The sequence below is a fragment of the Lepus europaeus genome, chromosome 10, assembly GCF_033115175.1.
Source record: "Lepus europaeus isolate LE1 chromosome 10, mLepTim1.pri, whole genome shotgun sequence".
Classification (NCBI taxonomy): domain Eukaryota; kingdom Metazoa; phylum Chordata; class Mammalia; order Lagomorpha; family Leporidae; genus Lepus; species Lepus europaeus.
In genome coordinates this window covers 56,118,615-56,144,393 of record NC_084836.1, presented here as the reverse complement: position 1 = coordinate 56,144,393, position 25,779 = coordinate 56,118,615, and the positions used below count along the sequence as shown (strand labels likewise).

Below are 25,779 nucleotides of genomic sequence, written 5' to 3'. Positions count from 1 at the left end.
TTCATAACCTACAGTACTATTGGGACTCGTTGACTATATTTATTAAAAAGGATTTTGGTTGATTGTATCACAAATGCATAGCTTTCAGATCTTGAATTTCATCCCTCATTCTTTTGATGTCTGGTTTTTGCAGTTTGGATTTTTTAATCTTATGTCAAGATAAGGAATGCTTTATTCAGAATTTGAGATAGAGTTGAGGAAGACAATAGGGTTGGAAGGCAATGGTCAGCTGAGGAATAAGTAACTTTGCCTCTGTGGACCATCTGCCATAAACACAGAGACTTTGGTGGGTAGGATCTGAGAGCCTTTGATTAGTTTTCTTCTTCCTAGTGTCACTGATTAAAGCTGCACTGACAAAAACATTGCACCCATAGTGTGCAAATATGTTCTCTTCTTTTCCTGAGCATGCAACATGAAAACAAATCAATGAAGTTGTATGTCATTAAACAAAAATATTTTCCAGCCTTTTATTTCTTGCCCAAATGTGCTTCACGGTCATATTCATCCAATAATTCTGTTTTGTTAGATGCTTCAGGAAGAAAGGAAATAATAAAGGTAGCATCCCCAGATTAATCATGAATTTATTTCAGATAGTGTGATAAGCTATTACCCTCTCTACTTCTTGCTCTCCCTCATTGCTTAATCGCAATTGCTCTTAAATTGAGGCAATATGCTTAGGACTATACCATTGCAATAGTCTCCTTTCTGTACTTTTTTCATACAGTTATTTTTGCTTCCAGGCCACCCTTTATATTATAGTAGAGTAATATTCTGGTTGTACAAGTCTGTTTCACTTTCTTTATCCACATTTTTAGAATGCAGTCGAACTCTCTGTCTTGGTATCTAGGGCTCTCTGGCAGTTAATTTCAAATCACTTTTCCAGTGGTTTGCCAAGTCAGACTAGGGTACTGGTTTTATAAGAAATATAACCAATGCTTTCATTCCTTCACATTCTTGCTCATGCTTCTGCCTTGGAAAGCTAGTCAATTCTATTCTTTTTGTGAGACCACCTCAAATATTTTCTGTTCTATAAATGGATCTCCCCTTTTCTGCTTCTGTATTTGCATTATTCTTTGTAACTGGAAAATAGACTTAATACACTTTTTTTTTTTTAACCTTGAGAACAAGAATAATCTTTTTCGCTGGTCTCTCACTTTGCTAAGAGAACAGAATTCCTGGTAGATAGATATTTAATGTTTGTTTCCCTTTAATGGTTTATAAGTTTATATATAGCCACCTTGAGAAGGATGAATTATCAACCAAAGTGTCAATACTAATTCCCTTAGTTTTATGTGGTTTAGTCAGATTAAAACATGGAGGGCTATCTTAATGAAGACAGTAGTCTTGTAAGACCAGTATATGTAAGCATGCACTGTATAGAGGGTGTTTCGGAGCATTGCTTTGGTGATTGGGGGAGTTTATTGTGTATGAGACTTGTCTTTAAGCACTAACCTTGGTGTCAATTTCTTGATCATCCTCAAGAAACTAAAATATTTAGAGAGATAATTTAGATCCTTAGATTAAGATTCCTTAAATTATGGTGACCATTATTTAAATAAGTTTATTTTTCTGATAGATAAGCTCTATTGTTTCAAATTCATTTGCTGATTTTCTTTTTGAATAATTATTTGGTACATTTTTCTTAGAATTTGGTATTTCATATTAACTTCTTTTAATTTTAGGAAAGTGAAAAAAATCTTATTATGAGCTCATTATACAAGCTTCATGATCGATTGGCACAGCTTGCAGGTAATTGTTTAACATTTGTTGTCTCAAAGTTTTGAAAAATTAATTTGCATATATAGCATGTTGTGTCTGTAGAAATAGTCTCTCTTCAAGTCTAGGTTATATTTATGGGATACTCTTATAGATATATTGATTTTAATAAGGGTCTTTTTGCTGCCTACCATATATATTAGATGTAATGTGTGTGCATATTATACCATGCAATATAATTTTAAAGTCAGCCAGCTTTCTTTATTGAATTAATAGTAACAGAAATTCTGAAAACTTAATTATCAACTAGGAAGTGATTGGGTAAGAAATGGTTAACTAAAATCCAAAAGTGGAGTGTTTTGTTGTTGTTGTTGTTGTTGTTGTTTTGTTTTTTTGGTGGTTGAATAGACATAATTCCCTTGGATAAAGTGTATATTCTTCTAGATTTTCCTTTCCTGATTCACTGATTTTTCCTTACATTCTGTTCTTGGTAAATCTTTGAGAGCTCTCAGGTATCATTACATCTGTGATTAGAATAAATAGATGAATTGGTATCACTTTTAGCAACTATAAGACACAGTACGAGCTTATCTGTTAATTACTTTTGAGACTTTTTTTTTAGTTATTTTTATTTTACATATAATCTAAGAGAAAAAGAGCCTTAGAATGCTCTTCTAATAAGCAGTACAAGAAAAGAAAATTGTAGCTTTTCAAACTTTTCTATATAGCAAGATTCTTTTGTAGAAACCAGATAATTGGTAGAAGTTTAGTAGGTAAACTTGGAACCTCTCTGCTTGAATGGAGCTTTTTAGGATGCTGACAGTTCCCCATCCTCTTACCTATCTTTTTTTCTTTGGATCCTTAATTGTGATCAGCTTTTTAGGCTTACAGTTCTGTGTTTATCACTAAAAGTCTTCTTTGCATTGACTGTCATATTCATAAAATGCAAGGTGATAACATTCATTTGGTATACTGTAGCATTTGGAAATAGCTGAAGTATATAGACTAGCATAGGAATTCTTGTGTTGCTAACACAAGCTTCTACGCCTACCCCTATAGCACTGATTTATGAAGTGTAGTTCATTATGTTCTAGATCAGAATGATCTGCAGTGCTTTTGAAAACAGATTCCCTTCTCTAAAGCAAGGGTTGGTAAGCTTTTGTCCAGGACATGCCAAATACTAAATTTTTTAGGATTTGAAGGCTAAACTGTCACAATTATTCAATTCTGCTGTCCTAGATTGAAAATGGCCATAAATACATAAAAGAATGAATTTGGCTATATTCTAGTAAAAGTTTGTTTACACAGCCAGCAGCAGGCTAGATTTGGCTCATGGGTGGTAGTTTGCTGACCTTTGCTCTAGATGCGTAGAATCTGAATCTCTGAGGATGCACTGTAAAGTTTGAAGACTTGTTCATTTCATAGTGCTTCTTCCCTTTTTATGATTACTACTGTTAACATCTAACTACTTGGACATAAATGATAAGGACATGATTGCTTTTAATAGAAAAATGTGTCAAGGATTTTACTTTATTATACTTTCATGTTAAAAATTTTAAAAAGTTAATTGAAAGACTTAGGCCAGGAAAAAAATTGAAATTCAATAAGATGAAAACCTCTAATAACATAGCCAAAAGAAAAAACTTTGAATTCCTTTTTTTTAAAGAATTATTTATTTATTTACTTGAGAGGTATAGTTACAGACAGAGAGAGGGAGAGATAGAGAAAGAGGTCTTCCATCTGCTGGTTCACTCCCCAGATGACCACAACAACTAGAGCTGAGCCAATCCAAAGCCAGGAGCCTAGAGCTGCTTCTGGATTTCCTATGCAGGTACAGGGGCTCAAGCACTTGGGTCATCTTCCACTGCTTTCCCAGGCCATCAGCAATGAGCTGGATCGGAAGTGGTACCCATATGGGATGCTAGCACCTCAGGTGGATGCTTAACCTACTATGCCACAGTGCCAGCTCCTGATTTCTTTACTTACAAAGTTACAAGAAAAGAAAAACAGCTTTCCAAACCTTTGTATGTAGCACATTGCTTGGTAGAAACCGAATCATGGTTAGAGACTTCTATCTAATTTCTCTACTTATCTGAGGTAAAACAATTTTTAGACATGCATATACTTGGCCAAACATATGTTTAGTTATACTGTTAAAATGCTCATGCTTTGATTCAATAATAAAATCAGACTTACCTGAATCCTTGAATTACTAGTCCCAAGAATAGCATGAATAGAATTAAATGTAACCTGATGAATTTGCTGAATTTTTGCCCATTAGAAGTAACACATATCTATGAAGGGCTTCTTCTGTACCCAAATCAATGGGTGGGCACTAATGTGACATAATTCCTCTTCTTACAATTTAGTTGAGAATGTGAGAAGAGGAGATATTCATATTCCTATCAAGATTGAAGTACATTTAAAAGTGCAGTTTATGTAGGGTAGTTGGTTATTATATGGGAACTGGAATCATTTCTAGGAAAGTAATACTGTTCACCTTTTTTTAACTGATTATAGTAATAGAACCTATAATTGTATAATTTGTAAGAATATTTTGGATTAACTATATTTGTTTTCTTCCGTTTAACATAGTGCTAACTCAAAATTAATAATATGTTAATATTTCCAGGTGATCATGAATGTGGCAGTTCTAGTCAAAGAACACTTTCTGTCCAAGAGGCAGCTGCATATTTAAAAGTAAGCAGTGAAATTAGAACTTTAATGGCTGTATTCTTAAAATTTATACAAATTACTACTACTTATGTCAGATTACTATGTTAAAAGCTTGGGCCTCCTGTTTCAGGCAATATGAGCAGATAACAGAAAATGGAATTGCACGTTTTTTTGCCTTAGTTTGTTTTAGAACATTCTGTATGGGAGAATGCACATTAATTTGCAAAGGTCATGAAAGACATTGGGACAAGGAAAATGGACATTGGTGAGTAGTATATAACAAAGCAAATAAACATGTAACCATTTATTTCAAATCTTCTGCCCCAGATCAGTTTCATCTCAGAGTACTAAGAGAACTTGAAGATGAACTTTTTAAACTACTGCGAATAGTCTGAGAAATCCTAAAGGAAGGCAAAGGTCCTAGAAGATTGCTGATGGATAAATATGTCATTCTGATTTCTAAAACTGGGAATTTGAAAACCATCCTGGAAAGCTTGATGTCAGTTGATTCCATAAAGAAAGTTAATTCCATAAAGAGTACTTGCAAATATCAAGATTTATCTCTAGAAACTGACCTTTAATGGGTTCAGTGTGAACAAGTCATATCATAAACACTTCATTTCCTATCCCCCTTGTTTTTAATTTTGGTAAACATCTAACATGAAACCTACCCTAATAATACATTATTAAGTATATTGATACTTATATGTATTAACATCTCTAGAATTTTTTTTTCATCTTGAATGACTGAAGCTCTATACTCATTAAACAATAACTCCTCATTTTTCCCTTTCCGTAATCCCTGGCAACCACTATTCTACTTTGTGCTTCTCTGGATACTTCATATAAGTAGAATGATGCAGTATTTCTTCTTCTGGAGTGACTTATTTCATTCAGCGTAATGTCTTCAAGATTAATCCTCACTATAGCATGTGACAGTATTTCCTTTTTTTTTTTTTTACTGAGTAATATCACCACTGTATGTATATATACATTTTCTTAACCCATAATCTGATGATGGACTTTTAGATTGTTTCTACCTCTTAGTGATAGTGAATAATGTTGCAATGAACATAGGAGGGCAAATACCTCTTTAGGATCCTACTTTCCATTCTTTTAGGTGAATACCCAGATGTGGATTATTGGATCATATGGTCATTGTATTTTTAATTTTTTAGAAACCTCCATACTGTTTCCCTTAATAGCTGTTTGAATTTACTTTCTTACCAGCAGTTTACAAAGATTCCAGATTATCTCTACATCCTCAATACTTTTAAAAACTGATTTATTTACTTATTTGAAAGTCAGAGAAAGGAGGAGGAAAAGAGAGAGAGAAAGAGAAAGAAAGAAATACCTTCTATCCACTGGTTCACTCCCCAAATGGTGCAAAGACCAGTGCTAAGCCAGGCCTAAGCCAGGAGCTTCTTCCAGGTCTCCAATGTGGATGGCAGCAGTCCAGACACTTGGGCCATCTGCTGCTGCTTTTCCCAGGCCATTAGCTGGGAGTTGGATCAGAGGTGGAACAGCTGAGATTCAAACCGGTGCCCATATGGGATGCTGGCATAGCATTTGCTGACTTTACTGTTGTTCCACAGCGCTGACCCCAACACTTGTTGTTTTGTTTTGTTTTGTTTTGTTTTTAATGTCTTTCCTATCAGGTAAGAAGTGACATCTCACTGTAGTTTTGATATGCATTTCCCTAATGATTAATGATGTTGAACATCTTCCATACATTATCTATTTGTAACATACATTGGTTGGTCATTCGTCTATCTGTTTTGGGGAAATAGTGTATAAGTCCTTTGCACATTTGTTAATTGGGCTATTTCTTTTCTTAGTGATGGGAATGCCATAGCTATTTTATGTGTTAACTTACCCTTAGCCAGATGTATGGCTTGCTAAAATTTTCTCCCATTCTGTAAGCCCCTTTTCACACCATTCATTGTATTCTTTGCTGCATATAGGCTTTTAGTTTGATAAAGTCCTACTTGTCTATTTTTGCTATGTAATCTTACTTTTGATATTGTATCCAAGAAATCATTGTTCACACCAATGTAATTGAACTTTTCCCTAATATTTTCTTGTAGGAGTTTTATAGTGTCAGGTCTTAACAATTTCTAAGTTTTTATTTAGTTATTTTCATTTTTATCAGAGAGTTGGAGAGAGTTCTTCCAACTGTTTGTTCACTCCTCAAATACATTCAAAAACTGGGACTGGACCTAAGCAAAGAGCCTGAAACTCAGCTTGGGTCTCCCACGTGGGTGGCAGAGACCTTAGTACTTGAGGCATAACCTAATTCCTTCCAAGGTGTACATTAGCAGGAAAGGAATCTGAAGCAGAGCTCAGATCCAAACTCAGGCACTCTGATACGGTTTGCAGATGCTTCAGGCGGTGGCTTCACTGCACACTGACTGTCTGCTCTGAACTTTTAATTTTAAATGTTTAATCCTTTTTGAGGTTCTTTTTTTAAAATTAATTAATTAATTAATTAATTTATTGACAGGCAGAGTGGACAGTGAGAGAGAGACAGAGAGAAAGGTCTTCCTTTGCCGTTGGTTCACCCCCCAATGGCTGCTGCAGCTGGCACACTGCGCTGATTCGAAGCCAGGAGCCAGGTATTTCTCCTGGTCTCCCATGTGGGTGCAGGGCCCAAGGACTTGGGCCATCCTCCACTGCACTCCCGGGCCACAGCAGAGAGCTGGCCTGGAAGAGGAGCAACCGGGACAGAATCCGGCGCCCTGACCAGGACTAGAACCCAGTGTTCTGGCGCCACAGGCGGAGGATTAGCCTATTGAGCCGTGGCGCTGTCCTTTTTTTTTTTTTTTTTTTTTTTTTTTTAACAGAGGTAGACAGTGTGAGAGACAGAAAGGTCTTCCTTCTGTTGGTTTAACCCCCAAATGGCCGCTATGGCTGGAGCTATGCAAATCCAAAGCCAGGAGCCAGGTGCTTCCTCCTGGTCCCCCATGCAGGTGCAGGGGCCCAAGCACTTGGGCTATCCTTCACTGCCCTCCCGGACCACAGCAGAGAGCTGGACTGGAAGAGGAGCAACCGGGACTAGAACCCGGCACCTATATGGGATGCCGGCGCCGCAGGCAGAGGATTAACCAAGTGAGCCACGGTGCCAGCCGGAGTTTTTTTGTTTTTGTTTTTGTTTTTTTTATACAGTGTAAGATAAAGGTCTAATCTCATTCTTTTGTGTGTATGAATTCAGTTCTCTCAGCACTGTTGAGGAGACTGTCCTTTTCCCATTGCATATGTTTGGCATGCTTATGGAAAATCGTTTGACCAAGTATTAGTGGCTTTATTTCTGTGCTCTGTATTCTGTTTCATTTGTATGACTTAGATTTATTTATTATTTATTTGAAAGGCTACGTCAGAAGGGAGAGGGATACAGACAGTGGGAGAGAGGGCAAGAGAGAGAATTCTACTTCCATCTGCTGGTTTACTCCTCAGATGACTTCAACAGCCAGGGTTGGACCAGACTGAAGGCAGGAACCAGGAACTCCATCCTCATCTCCCTCATTGGTAATAGGGGCTCAAGCACTTGGACCATATTCAGCTGCCTTCTTAGGTGAAGCGAGAAGCTAGATGAGAAGTGGATTAGCTAGGACTTGAATCAGCCCTGTGGTATGGAATGCTGGTGTTACAAGTATTGGGTACAGTACTGGCCACTATATAGATGTTCTTTATGCCAATATTATACTACTTTGATTACTGTAATTTTGTTGTCTGTTTTGAAGTCAGGAAATTTGAGGTCTACAACTTTATTCTTTTTCCTTCAAGATTGTTTTGGCTATCTGAAGTCCTTTTGTGATTCCATATAAATTTTAAGATTGTCTTTTCTGTTTCTGCAAAAGTATCTCTGGGATTTTTGGTAGAGTTTGAATTTATTTTATTTTGGGTAGCAAAATTAATTCTTCTAATCCATAAACAGACAGTCTATCTGTGTGTTCTATAATGTCTCTCTGTAGTGTTTATAGTTTTCAGTGTAGAAGTCTTTCGGCTCCTTGACTAATTTTTTCCTGAATATTCTGTTGCTTTTTGTTGCTGTTATAAACAAAACTGGTTTTTGTATGTGATTTACCCCACAAATTTGCCAAATTCATTTATGCTAATAGTGTCTTGTGGTATCTAAAGAATTTTCTGCATCTAAGATGTCATCTGCAAAAGAGATAAATTTACTTCTTCCTGATTTGGATACCTTTTTTTCTTGCTAAGTTGATCTGGCCTGACTTGTATTAGTATTTTGTATAGAAGTGATAATGAGCAGGCATCCTTCGCTGCTTCCTGATTTGAGAGTAAAAACTTTGAATTCTTCACCACTGAGTGTGATGTTAGCTGAGGGCTTTTTATATATGACCTTTAGTTGATAGAATAATTTCCTTCTACTCGAGAGCATGTTGAATTTTTGTCAAATGCCTTGTCTGTGTCTTCTGAGATGATCATGTGATTTTTATCCTTTGTTACGTTAGCGTTGTATACTTACAGATTGCTTTTTGTATATTGAACAATTGTCACATCGCAGGTTCTTTATGTGTTCTTTAATTTTTTTAAGGTTTATTTGAAATACAGTTACAGAGAAGAGAGAGACCCATTTTACATCCATTGATTCATTCCCTAAATGGCCAGGTTGGACTCCCACATGAGTGGCAGGGGCCCAAGTACTTGGGCCATCCTCTGCTGCTTTCCCAGGTACATTAGCAGGGTGCTGGGTCAACAGTAGAGCAGCCGGGACTTGAACCTGCACTCCTATGGGATGGCTGGCTTCACCCGCTGCACTACAATGCCAACCCCAATATACAATACTTTTAGTGTACAGTTAAGTTCAGTTTGCTATTATTTTATTGAGGATTTTTTAATTTATTGAGAGTTAGAGTCTATAATTTTCTTGCATCTTTGTCTAGCCTTGGTATCAGGGTAAGGCTGATTTCATAAAAGAATTTAGAAAATGTTCCCTCTAAATTTTTTGGGAGAATTTGTCAAAATTTCTGCTGTAATCTTTATTATTTTTTCTTTATGCTTTGAGTTTTGTTCTACTCATTAACATTGCAAATTAAGTTGTTTATTTGAGATCTTTTTTAATATTTGCTTTTAGCAATCTAAAATTCCCTCTTTTTACTGCTTTAGCTGTATTACTGTGTTGTTTAGTTCTGTCATTGCTTGTTTCATACTGAGTGCTCTGATATGGGTGGGGTACATACATATTTATAGTTGTATCTTCCAGGTAAATTATCCTTTTTGTCACTGTCTAATATCCTTCTTTCCTTGTCTCATGTGGCAGTTTTTTACTAAGTCTGTTTTGTCTAAGTTTGGCTACCCATATTCATACTTAGTTACTAGTTGCTTGGAATATCTTTTTCTATTCTTTCATTTCTAACCCGTGTGTGCCCTTAAATCCAAAGTGAATTCCTTATACACAGAAATATTTGCATTATTTTTTTAAAGTTCACTCAGCCATTCACTGTGTTTTGATTGGAGAATTACTCCTTTGTGTTTACTGTGGAACATATATAAAATTTTTTATAGTCACCATATTTTAAGCTAACTCCTTAACTTCAGTTGTATAGAAAATCCTTACTCTTTTCTGTCTTCCTCATCTTTTATGTTTGGATGTCACAGATTACATATTTTTGTATTTTGTATCCAGGAATATATTTTTATAATTTTTTTATTTTGTCTCTTAAATTGCATTCCACAGTTAAAAGTGATTTACACAGTGCTTTTACAATGTATAATGGTGTGCTTTGATGGCATTCTTTAAGTCCCTTAGTCCTTTTCTTCATTCCTCATTGTTTTTTCTTTTTGCTTGTTTAGATAATTTCAGATGACTTATCTTCACATTTGCTAATTCTTCTGCTGATCAAGTCTACTCTTGAACTCGTCTGATGAAATTTTCAATTTAGTTATTCTTCAGCTCCAAAATATGTGTTTCTTTTTTTTTTTTTTTTTTAACAGGCAGAGTGGACAGTGAGAGAGAGAGACAGAGAGAAAGGTCTTTCTTTTGCCGTTGGTTCACCCCCCAATGGCCGCCACGGCCGATGCTCTGTGCTGATCCGAAGCCAGGAGCCAGGTACTTCTCCTGGTCTCCCATGCGGGTGCAGGGCCCAAGCACTTGGGCCATCCTCCACTGCCTTCCCGAGCCACAGCAGAGAGCTGGCCTGGAAGAGGAGCAACTGGGACAGAATCCGGCGCCACAGGCGAAGGATTAGCCTATTGAGCCGCAGCACCGGCCTGTGTTTCTTTTTTAATATTTAGATGTTTTATGTAACATACTAATTTCATTATTTCACATTTCTGTCTCTAGTTTCTCTTGGTTCATGCATTGTTTTTCTAATCTCATTAACTTTATGGTAGTTTTTTAAAAGAAATTCTTTGTCAGGTAATTCTCATGCCTCCATTTCTTAGGGGTAGATTCTTGGAGGTTTATTTTGTTCCTTTGGGCCATGTTTCCTTGTTTTTTCCATGTGCCCTGATATGTTGTGCTGGAATTCATATATTGGAAAAAACAGCCACTTCTCCCAATCTTTACAGACCTTCCTCAATAGCCCTGCTTAGAGAAATCCTGTGGTCTTCTCAAAGCTTTTTGTGGTTGTGTCTCCCCTGCATTTGTGTCTTTAAGTTCCCAGTTGGAGAGGTTGTGTTGGTTTTATTTTTCCAAGAACTCTTAATCTTTTATTCCTTGTGATGTCTGCATTACTGCAGGGTCCCTGGAGTTGCCATAAGCCATCTAGGTTTTTTAGTTCTTAGTGGCTTCCAGACATCAAGTTTGCTGGGTCCTACATTGGCTACATCCTCCAACTCTTCCTCTCCAGAGAGAAGCCAGAGATTGGGGATTTGCTCCCTCTGTCTTTTTGCTAAGCTTTGGGTGGAGGGAAGGACAACAGTAAGCATATAGTTCAAACTGTTGATTTTATGCTGAAAAGCCTCAAACTAGGTACTCTTTCTTGTCAGTAGTTAGATTCAGCAAAACAGAAACCAAAACTCTGCTAACACCTGCTGCCCCTTGATCTCCCACCCCTACCTAAGTGTGAAGAGTAGATGTCTCCCCAAGGAGAAGCCAAGAGTTGAGAGCTTCCTCCTGATTGGACTAAACTATGGAGTGGTGGGACTATCAGGCAAGTGAGTGCAAATGACTTTTCCTATCAGCTTTGTTATAGCTGGTTTGTGTTTGAATGGTTTGCACTTAACTGATTGCTGACAAAAGGGATTGGTCCATGTATTTTTTTTTTTTTAAGAGTTTCCCTGCTTCCTTTTTTTTTTTTTTTTTTAAATTTCATTTTATTTATTTATTTATTTTTTTTTTGACAGAGTGGAGAGAGAGAGAGAGAGAGAGAGAGAGAAAGAAAGGTCTTCCTTTTTGCCATTGGTTCACCCTCCAATGGCTGCTGCAGCCGGCGCATTGCGCTGATCCGAAGCCAGGAGCCAGGTGCTTCTCCTGGTCTCCCATGCGGGTGCAGGGCCCAAGCACTTGGGCCATCCTCCACTGCCTTCCCGGGCCATAGCAGAGAGCTGGCCTGGAAGAGGGGCAACCGGGATAGAATCCGGCACCCCAACCGGAATTAGAACCCGATGTGCCGGCGCCGCAAGGCGGAGGATTAGCCTGTTGAGCCACGGTGCCGGCCCATGTATTTTTTGAATCAGTGTTTCTAAGGTGGGTGGAGGCTTCCTATTCTGCCATCTTGCTGATGTCACTCCTCCCCTTTTTAAAAATTAAGCATGTAATATATGTCCTAGGGCCATCAATTAAGTTTTGGAAACAGAGAAAGTGCACTGAGTTTTTAACATAATGCATGACTTATATGAGATACCAAAAAAGATGCTAAGATGATAAAATATAATGGAGATTAGACCTGAATTCAGGTTCTGGCACTGTCATGTAGAAGCTGTGCCATCTAGGTAAAATCTCTAAACTTTTCTGAACCTGTTTCTGTTTGTGAAAGTGACACTATTTAAAAAGTTATTGTCAAAGTTACTGAGAGATTTGAGTATTCACTTATACACACACACACACACACACGTGCTTGTACATTTAGAACCTGATGATTACAATAGCTTCCAGAGCAAGTTCACCCCTTTCTGCATTTTCTAATTAATTAAATCAATGCAGCTGTGCACAGAGCTCTAATAACATTCTTCAAGCTTTATTTCTCAACCTTGTTATCTTCTTTTTCAATTTCAACCTGGATGAGAATGTTTGTGGGATTCAAATTTGTGGATTGTGTATTAACTAATAGATTGGATAAATAATCAAGACCCAAAATGATCTTGACTAATGATCTTGACTAAAAATGATCTTGTTAAGAATTGTAGGGTGGGAACAAAGAAGGGATTAGATTCAGGTGGCATAAAGAGGAATAAAATATTCTTGGAAGAAGGGCATACATAGCCTGTGGGAAATCCAAAACAAGCAAATGGTTCCTTAGGAAATAATTGAAAGTGGTTTTGCTTCTAGCAGCAGGAAAGTCTGATCCAATCCAGTGCTCCCTTTGCTTTCTCTTTATCCAGCTAAATATCTTAGAGACATAATGACGTAGATATAGATTATAGTTGGTCATAAAGTCCTGGAACAAGATTCACTTAGTTTTCAGAAAAACCCTGAGAACCTTATCTACTGAGGTGCTATATTTGAACTTCTGAAGAAATATGATAGGACTGGGATAAAAGATAGGGATGACTAGTAGTTAATCTCTTCTCTTTCTTTTCTAACCATTTGATTGCAGCTATGGAGCAATGAGGCACGATAAAAAGAAGGCACTAGGACCCAAGCTTGAGACAAGTTGGGGTTTTAAGCCAGGTAGTAGTAGTAGGGTGTAGAGATGAATTCTACTAAAAACTAACAGCAGGAAGTTACTGGAAACTCCCATACATAAGTTGAGTTTGAAACTACTTTATAGCTAATTTTTTTTTAAGATATTAGCAGACCAGTCTTTAAGAGACTTTCTTATCTTTTCTCTAGAATTATTTTATGTTTCAGATAGGATTTTACGTTTAGCTTAATAGAATTTTTGTTTTTACAAGAATTACATTTCTTAATATTTAAATGAAGGTATTTTATGTAAAATGCTAATACTCTTCTTACACATTTGGATTTATGTATGTTTGTTAAACTCTTCTTTTTGAAATCCCCATTTTCAGTTTTTTAATATTGTGAACCTGTTACAGCTTGTCAATGCCATGGATATATTTTGGACTGCCACCAAAAAAAAAAAAAAAAGCACTGAACATAACTTCCCTCCCCCCTAAAATTAAAGTTTTATGGTGTAGATAAAACCTTTTAAATAGTACTTTTAAAAAGATTTTATTTTATTTATTTGAAGGGCAGAATTGAGAGAGAGAGGAAGAGATCTTCCATCTGCTGGTTCGCTCCCCAAATGGCCACAATGGCCTGAGTTGGGCTGGTCCCAAGCCTTGAGCCAGGAGCTTCTTCCTGGGTCTTCTATATGGGTAGCAGGGGCCCAGCCACTAGAGCCATCTTCTGCTGTGTCTCAGGCACATAAGGAGGGAACTGGATAGGAAGTAGAACAGCTGGGCCTCAAACCAGCGCCTATATGTGATGCCATTATGACAGACAGTAGCTTTACCTGCTACATCACGACACAGGCCTCTAAATACTATTTTTGTTTTAAGATTTATTTATTTATTTGAAAGTCAGAGTTACACATAGAGAGAAGGAGAGGCAGAGAAAGAGAGAGCGATCTTTCATCCACTGGTTCACTCCACAAGTGGCCACAATGGTCAGAGTTGCGTCAATCCAAAGCCAGGAGCCAGGAACTTTCTCCAGGTCTCCCACGCAGGTGCAGGGGTATTGAAGTCTATAATTTATAATTACAATTGCAGATTTGTCTATTTCTTCTTGCAGTTCTGTCAGCTTTTGTGTCATGTAATTTGAAGTCCTGCTTTTAGGTACACTTACAATTGTTAAATTCTCTTGATCTTTTGATCCCTTTATTATGAAAAACTTCACCCCTGGTAGATATTTTTGCTCTGGAATCTACTTTTTTTTATATAAAGATTTATTTATTTGAAAGAGCTACACAGAGAAAGGAGAGGCAGAGAGAGAAAGGTCTTCCATCCGCTGGTTCACTTTCCAATTGGCCACAACGGTCAGAGTCGTGCCAATCCGAAGCCAGGAGTCAGGAGCTTCTTCTGCTTCTGCCATGTGGGTGCAGGGGCCCAAGGAGTTGGGCCATCTTCTACTGCTTTCCCAGGCCATAGCAGAGATCTAGATTGGAATTGGAGCACTTGGGACTCAAACCATAGCCTGTATGACATGCCTGCACTGCAAAGAGCAGCTTAACCTGCTATGCCGTAGTGCTGGGCCCAAACTTTTTTTTTTTTTTTTTTTTTTTGATGATTTTTTTTTTTTTTTACAAGCTGCCAGATTACTTCCTAATTTGGAGTGACAGATTTTATCATAGTTGCTTAAGCCAAAACTGGCTATTTCGTTTTATCAGTGTTCTAGCTAGGATAAACATGGAAAAACCTCAGTACAAAAGTGATAGCAATTCTCCTAATTGCCCTTAAATTTTATTTCCAGCTTCTATTCCATGGAAAATCTGTAGTCCATGTGCATTTTTTAATGATATCTATACATGAAGACAATTTTGAAATAAAATGTTAAGGTATTTGTAAAAAATTGTGACATCAAACATTGATAATATTATGCATACTGTAGGTGTTCTGTTGATAGAGATTGATCAAATGTATATTCCATGTATTTTTACTGTGATTTCCACCAAGACAGCTACATTTTTGGAATTATAAATAAATGATCCCAAGAAGGCATTTAGTTTCTACAGGTATATTGTAATTTAGCCCTAACTTCTAGTACATTTAAAGTACAATAAGTTTAAGTAAATGTTTGGTGGCATTAAATGAGTGAATGAACCTCAGTGAGATGTTTTGATTTCTTGAATCTGATTTAAAATATTTGATTCTGGTTTTATGAATATTTGTCCCATTTCCTCCTTCAGAGGAAGTTTAAATAAACATAATTCATTTAAATAACTTAAATATTGGTTTTCTAACTCCCCAGTGCTTCTGTTGAGCTCTTTGTAGTCTTTTTGGTAAGAAAGCTTACTTTGATTTGTGAAGAGTTAAGAGGTCCCTCTGGTGGAACATTTAGGAAATGCATAGCATTGTATTAGAAGGTATGAGTTTGGGACATGAACCGGTGCCCATATGGTATATCAGCACCGCAGATGGAGGCTTAGTCTACTACCAACAGCACCAGCCCCTCACGTTAGGTTTTTAATATTTGTTGGACATCTCCCTATACCAGTACTCATTCTCTCCTAATTAAAGTTTTGTTGTATATTTAAAGAAGTGAGTCTTTCACATGAGACAGCATTATTTTTGTACATTGAAACTGTAGTCCAAGTCCAGGCAATGACATGGGTTTCAGAATATACATTTTTGACCAGTTATTTTGAAACTAAGGTACATGTGGAGGGTAAGTGATTGTGTGTATGTGAACTGTGCACACATAACATGTTAAAATAGATTTAAGATCTGGGGAAACATACTTTGAACTTTCAAAGATTTATATGAAGCAGCTAGCAATCTGTTAACTGAGCTATGACCTATAAGTAAATAGTAATAAATAATGGTAGTAATAGATCTGTCTTAAAAATTTTAAAACTTGAATTTTTGTCATCAGTTATTTGAAAATGTTTTATGATGTTGCCATGCCTCAAGGATTGGCCATTGATAGCCCTATTTTTATATGGCTTGATAAGTGGTTTATATTTTTAGAAGTTGCTTAAAAGGCCATCGCCGCCGCTCACTTGGCTAATCTGTTGCCTGCGGCACCAGCACCCCGGGTTCTAGTCCTGGTCGGGGCTCCAGATTCTGTCCAATTGCTCCTCTTCCAGTCTAGCTCTCTGCTGTGGCCCGGGAAGGCAGTGGAGGATGGCCCAGGTCCTTGGGCCCTGCACCTGCATGGGAGACCAGGAAGAAGTGCCTGGCTCCTGACTTGGGATCGGCTGTGGCGGCCATTTGGGGGGTGAATCAACAGAAAAAGGAAGACCTTTGTCTTTGTCTCTCTCTAACTCTCCCTGTCCAAGAAAAAAAAAAAAAGATTGCTTAAAAAACAAACAAAACTAGAAATGTATATGGCTGCAAATCTTAGAATATTTACTCTCTAGCCCTTTACAATAAAAAGTAGGCCTACCCCTGCCTTACTATTAGTTTCTAGGTAGCTACAAACGGTGAATAATAAAACAGCTTAAACTCTTTAACATCAGGTATGTGATATATATATTATAGTATTAGCATGAAATATTTAGTTAGCATAAGCAAGAAAAATGCAATTTTTACTTCTACAGAAATTCTGAGGGTGGGTATTTGGTCTAGCAGTTAGGATGCTATTTGGGATGTCTGCATTCCATGTCATAGAGCCTGGGTTTTACTGTTGATGCACACCCTTGGAAGCAGTAGTTGATGGCTGAAGTAGTTGGATTCCTACCACCAATATAGGAGACCTGGATTGAGTTTCTGGTTCTCAACTTTGGCCCCACTCAGCCTCATGTGTTGTATACATTTAGGATGTGAACCAGCAGATGAGAACTCCCTCTCTGTATCTTGCTGTCAAATAATTTTAATTATTTTTCTCATTTTATCAAACTGAAGAATTCTATAGACTGTGTAGAGTATTTGTGAAACAGTGTATTTAAGCACTCAGCATCCTATTAAATCTTTAATGAGGTTTTAAATAATTTATCAATTTTTTTAAAGGATATTGTTTTTCCAGTGAGTGGATGTCAAATGGCATTAACCTGAGAAAGGAAAATAAAAAGGGAGAAAATTATAACAGATAGTCTTTTCTTACCATTATTGGTTTATAATTGTAAATTTTAAGCTCTTTGTTCCTCTCCATACCTAGTTTATTAGAGTAGTAAGCATCTTTGTTGGTTTAAGCCATTATGTACATTTTAAGGATAATTAATGAGACTATTAATGCTATTTTTGATGTCTGCAGCCTCTTACAATTTTTAAATATAAAATTTCAATTAGTAAACATGAGGATTTCTTTCTACATTATCTGAAACTTGTTTATAAGCTAGACTCTGAAATCTATACTGTATCAGTCTAGTCCTATATGTAGTAATGCATGTAATAATAAAACTGAATTACAGTAATACAAGTAGAAGAGCATGAGTATAAACAGAAACAAGTACAGTGTATGTATTTCATTAATTTTTAAAAATATACATATCTTTGAAGTGTGCTATATAGTACATGTGTCTTTGATAAGTTTTATAATTGCCATGTCTTTGATGAATACAGTCTTTGAAAGAAACTAAATGATAGTTACCTGGCATCATGAAAGAAACTAAATGAATATAGAATCCTTTTTAATTAAAAGCCTATACTAAGGAATAATATTATAAAGAAGAATAAACAGTAATATTTCAGCTCCAAGGATAACCCATATTATTCTTGCTTTGTAGAGGTTCAAAGTTCTATGTGGTTAGTGCTTTTTCTAATTCTGATCCATGCACTGTATTCAGGAGTATGTTTTCTTGATGTCCTTTATATGTTCAGAACTTGTTTCTCTAACTTAAAACAAGTGGACATGAATTCTGTTTTATTTTCATGCACAAAATAATTTCTAGAGTGTCTAACATTTGAGCGTAATTGCCTGAAATTCATTTGTATAATTTTATTGCAAAGCATTTTAAAATAAACTAAAATAAAAATAGCTGATGTCCTCAAAATATTCTAGCTTTTGCTGATATATATCTTTTATAATTATGTGTAAAATTGAATAGTACAATTATACTTTTTAAAGTGGAGGCTAAATTTCCATCATGATTATTTCTAAGTTTATAATATATAAGCCATTTCTCAATTACTGAATATATAACATTGACTGCAGTGTTTTTTGTATTAGTAAGTGCTGTGTTAAACAATCATGCTTTAAAAAAATAAGAGAGCTTATGTCTATCTTCATCATCCTAAAAATCCTGGTAGTAGTCTCATATAAGGAATGATACACTGAAAGTTTAGTTGTGGTTTGTTAAACTTTTCTAATTATATTTGCCAGTTTGATTTACTAAATTAACTCTACAGGTTCATATTAGGAAGTGAACTATGCAGCTAAAATGAAAACTTTGTAATTTCCAATGCTGTTGAAGAATCTGTTGATAAAATACAAAGTTACCTCTTAGAAAATTTTTATGGGATTTATAAAAATGACTTATATAAAGACATAATTTCTAGTAGATTGTAAGGTCTTTGAGTACAGGAAAGTTTGTTTCATATTGTGCTGTATCTCTAGTCCTAAAACAGTATTTGGCACATAGTATACTCTTAAAATATTTGCTGAATAAAAAAAAAATTTTAAGGATGTTTATTAATAAGCAATTTATTAAAGTAGAGAGTAAATATACAATAAAATACTAGTTTGCTGAAGAAATTTGGGGTTGTGTCCTGATATTGACAAAATACTTTGTTTCATGAAAAAAAAAATCAATTAGAAGAACAATGTATATAATGTGGTGCTCTTATTTTTAATGTTTCAATTTGAAAAATAAATACACATACCCTTACACTTGAAAGTTTGAATTTTATCATCAATAATACAGGATTTTTTAAGTTGATGGACTCAGGTTATCTACTTTTTGAGAAAATGTTTTGAAACATCCAAGTCTGATTAGTTTGTTATTTGTTCATATCTAAATAGTGCTGCATTTTTAAAAAGTAGTTCATTGTCTTTTATCACAATGGCACTTAAAATTAAATAAAAACCTTCTCAAATCTGTAATATAAGAAATACAAAACAAAAAATAAAGCAAAATATTGACAGTGGTTATATTGAACAAGTGAAATAATGATTTATTTTCCTCTTTAATTTTGTGTACTGAATTAATATTTTTTTAGTTTGTTATAGTTCAAATAAAAATGTTACAATAGTGTGTATGATTTACAGGACAGCTTACATAAATAGTCAAATGAATATGAAATCGTAAGACTAGTAAGTTACTTATTTTCTCTCTATATTTTTTGTTAGGATTTAGGTCCTGAATATGAAGATATATTTAACACCTCATTACAGTGGATTTTAGAAAATGGAAAAGATGTTGGAATAAGGTAAAGAATTTCCTCTTTCAAAATGTTTTACTGTAAGAAGTGATTTTTGACTTTAAACTAAACCTTAATTATTTTAAAATAGGTGTGTTGGCTATGGCCCCATGGAAGAATTGACAAATATAACTGACGTGCAATTTTTACAATCCACAAGACCGCAGATGTCTTTCTGGTGTCGATTTCGACGTGCTTTTATTACCGTCACCCACAGATTATTGTTGTTATGTTTTGGTAAGTTGTTAGAAAAAGAAAGGAGGTACACTTCAATCTATAATTTTTGTGCGTCTGTATTTCCCTAAATGCCAAAGTTAAGAATTCACTTCTGAGATGAGTGGCATATAAATTGCCCCCTAGATCTTCACTAAATAAAAGTGTTGAGTTCTTAAAATGACAATGTAAGGGCTTAGATAAAAGTAATATAGGAAGAGCTGGTGATAAAACTTTGTCATCAAGACTGTCACAGACAAAGCATATATAATTAGTGTATACATAGAAAGCTACTTTAGAAAATAACACTGGAAAATATGAAAGCTTAGCTTATTTTTTAAAAAATTTTTATTAATATAAAAAGTTACAAATTCCAATAGGTCCAGATGCAAGAAGACAACCACACTCCCTTCACTCCCCTTCTTCCCCCCAGTCTGCCTCTCCCTCCCCTCTTCATCTGTTTTTGCAAAGCCATAATTTTAATCCATTTTGTATTCACAGGCTTAATTTGCCACTAATCATAATATGCAACAAGTAAAAAGTAGAAAGACCAAGGGCTAAAAACCCCAAAATGACCATTTCGTTCCTATACATTTTTTGGTATTCCATATTGACTACCACATATCAGAGAAAACATATGATATTTGTCTTTTTTTTTTTTTTTTTTTTTTTTGACAGGCAGAGTTAGAGAGAGAAAGGTCTTCCTTTTCCATTGGTTCATTCCCCAAAAGGCCGCTACAGCCGGTGCACTGCATCGATCCAAAGCCAGGTGCTTCCTCCTGGTCTCCCATGCAGGTGCAGGGCCCAAGCACTTGGGCCATCCTCCACTGCCTTCCTGGGCCACAGTAGAGAGCTGGACTGGAAGAGGAGCAACTGGGACAGAATCTGGCGTCCCGACTGGGACTAGAACCTGGGATGCTGACGCCACAGGCGGAGGATTAGCCAAATGAGCCAAGGCGCCAGCCATGATATTTGTCTTTTTGAGACTAGCTTATTTTTAAAATAGTAAAAGATTATATGGGCCAGCATAGTGGCGTAGCAGGTTAAGCTGTCCACTGTGCATCTTGTATAAGTGCTGATTCAAGTCTTGGCTGCTCCACTTCTGATCCAACTCCCTCCTGATGTGCCTGAGAAAACAGAAGATGGCCCAAGTGCTTGGACCCCTTCCATGTACATGGAAGACTCCTTGAAAGAGTTCTAGGCTCTTGACTTTGGCCCAGCCCAGCCCCAGCTGTTACGGTCACTAGGGAGTAAACCAGCAGATGGAGGAGCCCCCCCCACCCCCAAATCCTCCACCCCTGTAACTCTGCCTTTCAAGTAAAGAAAAAGAAAAAATATTTTTAAAAAGACATATATATATATTATAAATTAAGCTCACTAAAAGTTTTGAAAATACAGCTTACCTGAATTAAAATTTTCATTGAAGCTACTAGATTTCACAAGTTTTTGAATGATAATAGGAATTTAGGAGCTAGTCACTCTTCTTTTTTCCTTTCATGGTCATTTAAAAATAATTCAGTTTATGTAAAGAATTAGTATGTTTAGTTCTCTTTTTTAATATTTATTTATTAAATTTATTTGAAAGGCAGATTGACAGGGAGGGAAGAATGGAGGGAGGGAGGAGAGAGAGAGAGAGTTTCCAGCTGTTGGTTCACTCTCCAACGTGTCCTGCAAAATGGGGGCTGCACCAGGATGAAGCCAGGAACAGGGAACTCCATTCGGGTTGCCTCCCAAGATGCACATCAACAGGAAACTGGAAGCAGAAGAGATTCCAGGCTCTTAACCTGATACATCACAAAGTCTGCAGTGTTTAGTCTTACGAGACTCATTTTCTTAGTGGTTTAATGCTTCAAAGGAAAAAGCTTGTCAAACATAGTTTATTTTTAAAAAGTAGCTTAAAATTTAAATGTTTATTTGTGAACATAATGAAAGGAATTTTTTTCTAGAGAGAAATAAAACTCTGGAAAAATGTTTAATATGAAATTATTGTATGTGGTTTTAGCCATGTAGCTAATTCAACTGAGTTTAGAAGTTAAAATGATTACTATAAAAACTGCAGTTTTTAGAACGTGAAATGTATGAATGTTGCAGGTGTAGCGATGGTTTGCATTGTTCTGCGTTACATGAAATACCGCTGGACAAAAGAGGAAGAGGAAACAAGGCAAATGTATGATATGGTGGTAAAGATTATAGGTATGGTTTTTGTACAAATCTCAACTATTTCTAGAACATTTCATTGTATCATAAACTGCAATGATATCAAGTAATTGATTGATTTGTAGGTTTGTTTGATTTATTTTCAGATGTTCTACGAAGTCATAATGAAGCTTGCCAAGAAAATAAAGATTTACAACCTTACATGCCTATTCCACATGTACAGGATTCCTTAATACAACCTCATGACAGGTATGTTGAAATAGATCAGAATGTAGGGGTCTTCTGCAAAAAATATTTTGAGAATGCTGACCCTTCTCAGGTAGACCTGTTCTATTGTATTGATTTATTTATTTTTTACTTTACTCTCTTTCAAAATTCTATTTCCCTTATTTTGAGTGGCATAATAGAAAACTAGGTTTCTAAATCATTCTCATTCCTGTATATCTTGATGCTTTGTTGTCAGCCTCCATCTTATGTCCTTTAATTTCATCCTGATAAAGAGACAAACAGTAAACTAATGTTTTAAAATGCTTATTTAATAATGAAGTTTTTACAATAAAAATTTTAGAATAACTTAATATAAAAGATGGCAGTATTATAAATTAGCATTCTTTTTAAAAAATTTTTATTAAATATTTATTATTTAATTGAAAGGCAGAGTTACAGAGAGAAGGAGAGACAGAGACAGAGCTTCCATCCACTGGTTCACTCCTCACATAGCCGCAATGGTTAGGGCTGGGCCAGACCAAAGCCAGGAGCCTCTTCCAGGTCTTCCACGTGGGTGGCAGGGGCCCAAGGACTTGGGCCATCTTCCGCTTTTTTCTCAGGGAGCTGGATGGAAGTGGAGCAGCCAGGACTTGAACTGGTGCCCATACAGGATGCCATCATTGCAGGCAGCAGCTTTACCCACCATGCCACGACATCGGCACCTACGTTAGCATTCTTAACCCCAGCATTATGCTAAGGGAAGTTTTTTGGGGAAAAAATAGAGGTGTTCATGCTTTACCTTTGGAGTTTGAAAAGGAAGTAAATCTAAGGTGATGTATAGGCATCTAGATTTATTTTGAACAATCTCTGTTAGTAGTGAAAGAACAGCAAGAGTTAGCAGTAAATGTTACTTGAGTTACATTTCAGAAAGGTGACAAGATGATAGTAAATTTGTCATTTTGTTCATGCAATAGGAAAAAAATGAAGAAGGTCTGGGATAGAGCTGTTGACTTCCTTGCTGCTAATGAGTCTAGAGTTCGAACAGAAACTCGGAGGATAGGTGGTGCAGATTTTCTAGTTTGGCGATGGATCCAACCTTCTGCATCCTGTGACAAAATATTAGTAATACCTTCTAAAGTATGGCAAGGTCAAGGTATGTATTTTTAAACAAAAAAAAAAGTAATTTTCTTTTAATTTTTTAAAACAAAATTCATATGTATGTAAATGAACCAGGAGAATTCAAAAGTATATGAAGGCACAGCTCCCTTTGCAGTTCCATTCATAAAAGGAATCAGTGTTAGGTTCTTACTTATCCTTCCACACTTGTGTCCTTACTAATATAAGCTTAAATTGTTTTTCTTAACAGTCCTTTGATCTTGCCTTTTTCACTTAAAGCAACTTATTGTTGTAGATTTAACTGGATTCTTTTCATATAATTTCTCTTTGCAAGTAAAACTAGTATTTGTTACATATATATATAACATAAATCTTCATAACGTGTATTACATATGTAAGTGTGATTATGACTTTTGATTGCTCGTCTTCAGTTTTTCCTTGCCTTTCTCTTCTTGTATAACACTCCTCCCCTACCTACACCCATAACATTTGTGGATATCTTTCCATATTTTTCTTAATATCTACATAGTTTCAAAAGCATATATATATGTTTATGAGGAGCTTTGAGCACTGATTACCCTGTATACCCAAACCTCCTCTGAATAGAAAAGCAGAAACAATATATCAGAAAATTGTGAATAGTAAATTCTTTTTTCTATGAAAACATGTTTAATCAATGTGTGTTAAACATAGTATTAGTGGAAAAGGTAAGTAAAATGTTAATTGCAGTTAAAGAATCCAGTCATTTTCTTTATTTTGTTCCAATTTTCACTTTTAGAAAGCTCAAACAAGACTTCTTTAATCATGGCATAAATATGGTACTTTGATGTTACAGAAGATTACACTAATGATAAACTGTTTCTACTTTAAAACGCACATAGAACCATCTATGAAACTGAAAACCAAGAATTTTTTATTTTATTTAGCCTCTTGACAGTGTTTGACAACTGAGCCCTCCTTGAAACTCTTCTTTGGGCCTTGGGGATGCCACTTTCATCTGATTTTTCTCCTACTGCTGACTTTCCTCAGTCATTGTTTTTTTTCTTCAGATTTTCTTCTTTTCCTGGACCTCTAGGTGTTGGAATTTCCCAAGGCTAATTTCCTTTCTCGTTCTCTTTCTCTCAATCTCGTGCTGTGATTTCATTACTGTATATATGTTGACAGGTACCACATGTCCAACATATGCACTAACTGGATGTCTTCTCTTCCCAGAGTAACCAAATACCCTTTGTAATTTGGTTCTGCCTTAAATCTGGGAGTCATCCTTAATCTTTCCCTTACTCAACCCTTTGTCCAGTCTTTAAACAGGTCCTGTCAGATCTACTGCATAACAAACCCTGATTCTGTCTACTTTCCATCTGCGCTGTGGCCTGTCCTATCCACATCATTTTCATCTCCCTTTTGAACAACTTTACTAATGATTTTATTCTAGCTGATCTCACATTCATTCACTTCTGCCTCTGTCTAATTGATTATCCATATAACAGTATATTTTTAATTTTAATTTTTAGATAAATCTCATCATATTATTCCTCTCCTCAGAACACTTCTGTTTTTTTCTATTAAAATACTTTAATGTGGGGCCGGCTCTGTGGCATAGTGAGTAAAGCCACCGCCTGCAGTGCCGGCATCCCATATGGACGCCAATTTGAGTCCCGGCTGCTCCACTTCCAATCCAGTTCTCTGCTGTGGCCTGGGAAAGCAGTAGAAGATGGCCCAAGTCCATGGGCCCCTGCACCCATGTGGGAGACCCGGAGGAGGCTCCTGGCCCCTGGCTTCAGATCCGCGCAGTTCTGGCCATTGCGGTCATTTTGGAAGTGAACCAGCAGATGGAAGACCCCCCCACACACACACACACACCGTCTCTCTCTCTCTCTCTTTCCATCTCTCTCTCTCTCTCTCTCTCTCCATCTCTCCCTCTCCCTCTGTGTAACTCTGACTTTCAGATAAATAAATAAATTTTAAAAATACTTTAATGTGGCTTACATGGTCCCAGATAAAATAACATCTTCAGGTTTTTCTTTCTGTTCTTCCCAATCCAGTCACACTGGCTAGCTTTTAGTAACTTGAATATATCAAGTTTCTTCTTGCCTCAGGGGCTGTGTAGACAATATCTACTCTGCTTGATATGTCCTTCACAGCTCTTTTCTCCCTACTAATTTTATTATTTCATGTCCAGCATAAATTTCACCTTTGGAAAGTCTTATGTGATATCCCCAGTCTAGGTGAAATTACTTTACAGTATTCTATAGTCTTCTTTCTTAGGACTTACCACAATTATAATTTCTTGAATGGGACTGCTTATCTGTCTGTTCCACTAAGCTGTAACTCTGTGATGGTAGTGACTGTTTTATTCATCTTAATGTTTAACATAGGAGTCTGGCTCATAATAAAGGCACACAATGAATATTTTTTTAATTAACTGAATGAATAGCTTTCAACAAAATGAAACAGTGACAAATAGTAAAACTAATTTGTTTTTTATAGCATTTCATTTAGATAGAAGAAATTCACCACCAAATAGTTTGACACCGTGTCTAAAGATTCGAAATATGTTTGATCCAGTTATGTAAGTATTATGATTAGGGGTACAAATTTTATTTGAAATAA

At 36.1% G+C, this 25,779-nt stretch overlaps 2 protein-coding genes across 2 annotated transcripts in view; one reads left to right on the top strand and one right to left on the bottom strand.

Annotated features, from left to right (window-relative positions):
• The window catches only part of LEMD3 (LEM domain containing 3), a 79,627-nt gene that overhangs the window by 49,623 nt on the left and 4,225 nt on the right, over window positions 1–25,779 (top strand). Inside the window, exons 3-10 of the mRNA XM_062203291.1 lie at window positions 1,683–1,749; window positions 4,349–4,416; window positions 19,406–19,485; window positions 19,568–19,713; window positions 21,781–21,882; window positions 21,993–22,095; window positions 23,028–23,206; window positions 25,657–25,738. Coding sequence (XP_062059275.1) covers window positions 1,683–1,749; window positions 4,349–4,416; window positions 19,406–19,485; window positions 19,568–19,713; window positions 21,781–21,882; window positions 21,993–22,095; window positions 23,028–23,206; window positions 25,657–25,738 — 827 coding nt within the window. The remainder of the gene's footprint in view (window positions 1–1,682; window positions 1,750–4,348; window positions 4,417–19,405; window positions 19,486–19,567; window positions 19,714–21,780; window positions 21,883–21,992; window positions 22,096–23,027; window positions 23,207–25,656; window positions 25,739–25,779) is intronic.
• The window catches only part of LOC133768605 (atherin-like), a 50,912-nt gene continuing 46,912 nt past the window's right edge, over window positions 21,780–25,779 (bottom strand). The window contains exon 3 of the mRNA XM_062203293.1: window positions 21,780–22,337. The gene's annotated coding sequence lies outside the window, so the exon portion shown is untranslated. The remainder of the gene's footprint in view (window positions 22,338–25,779) is intronic.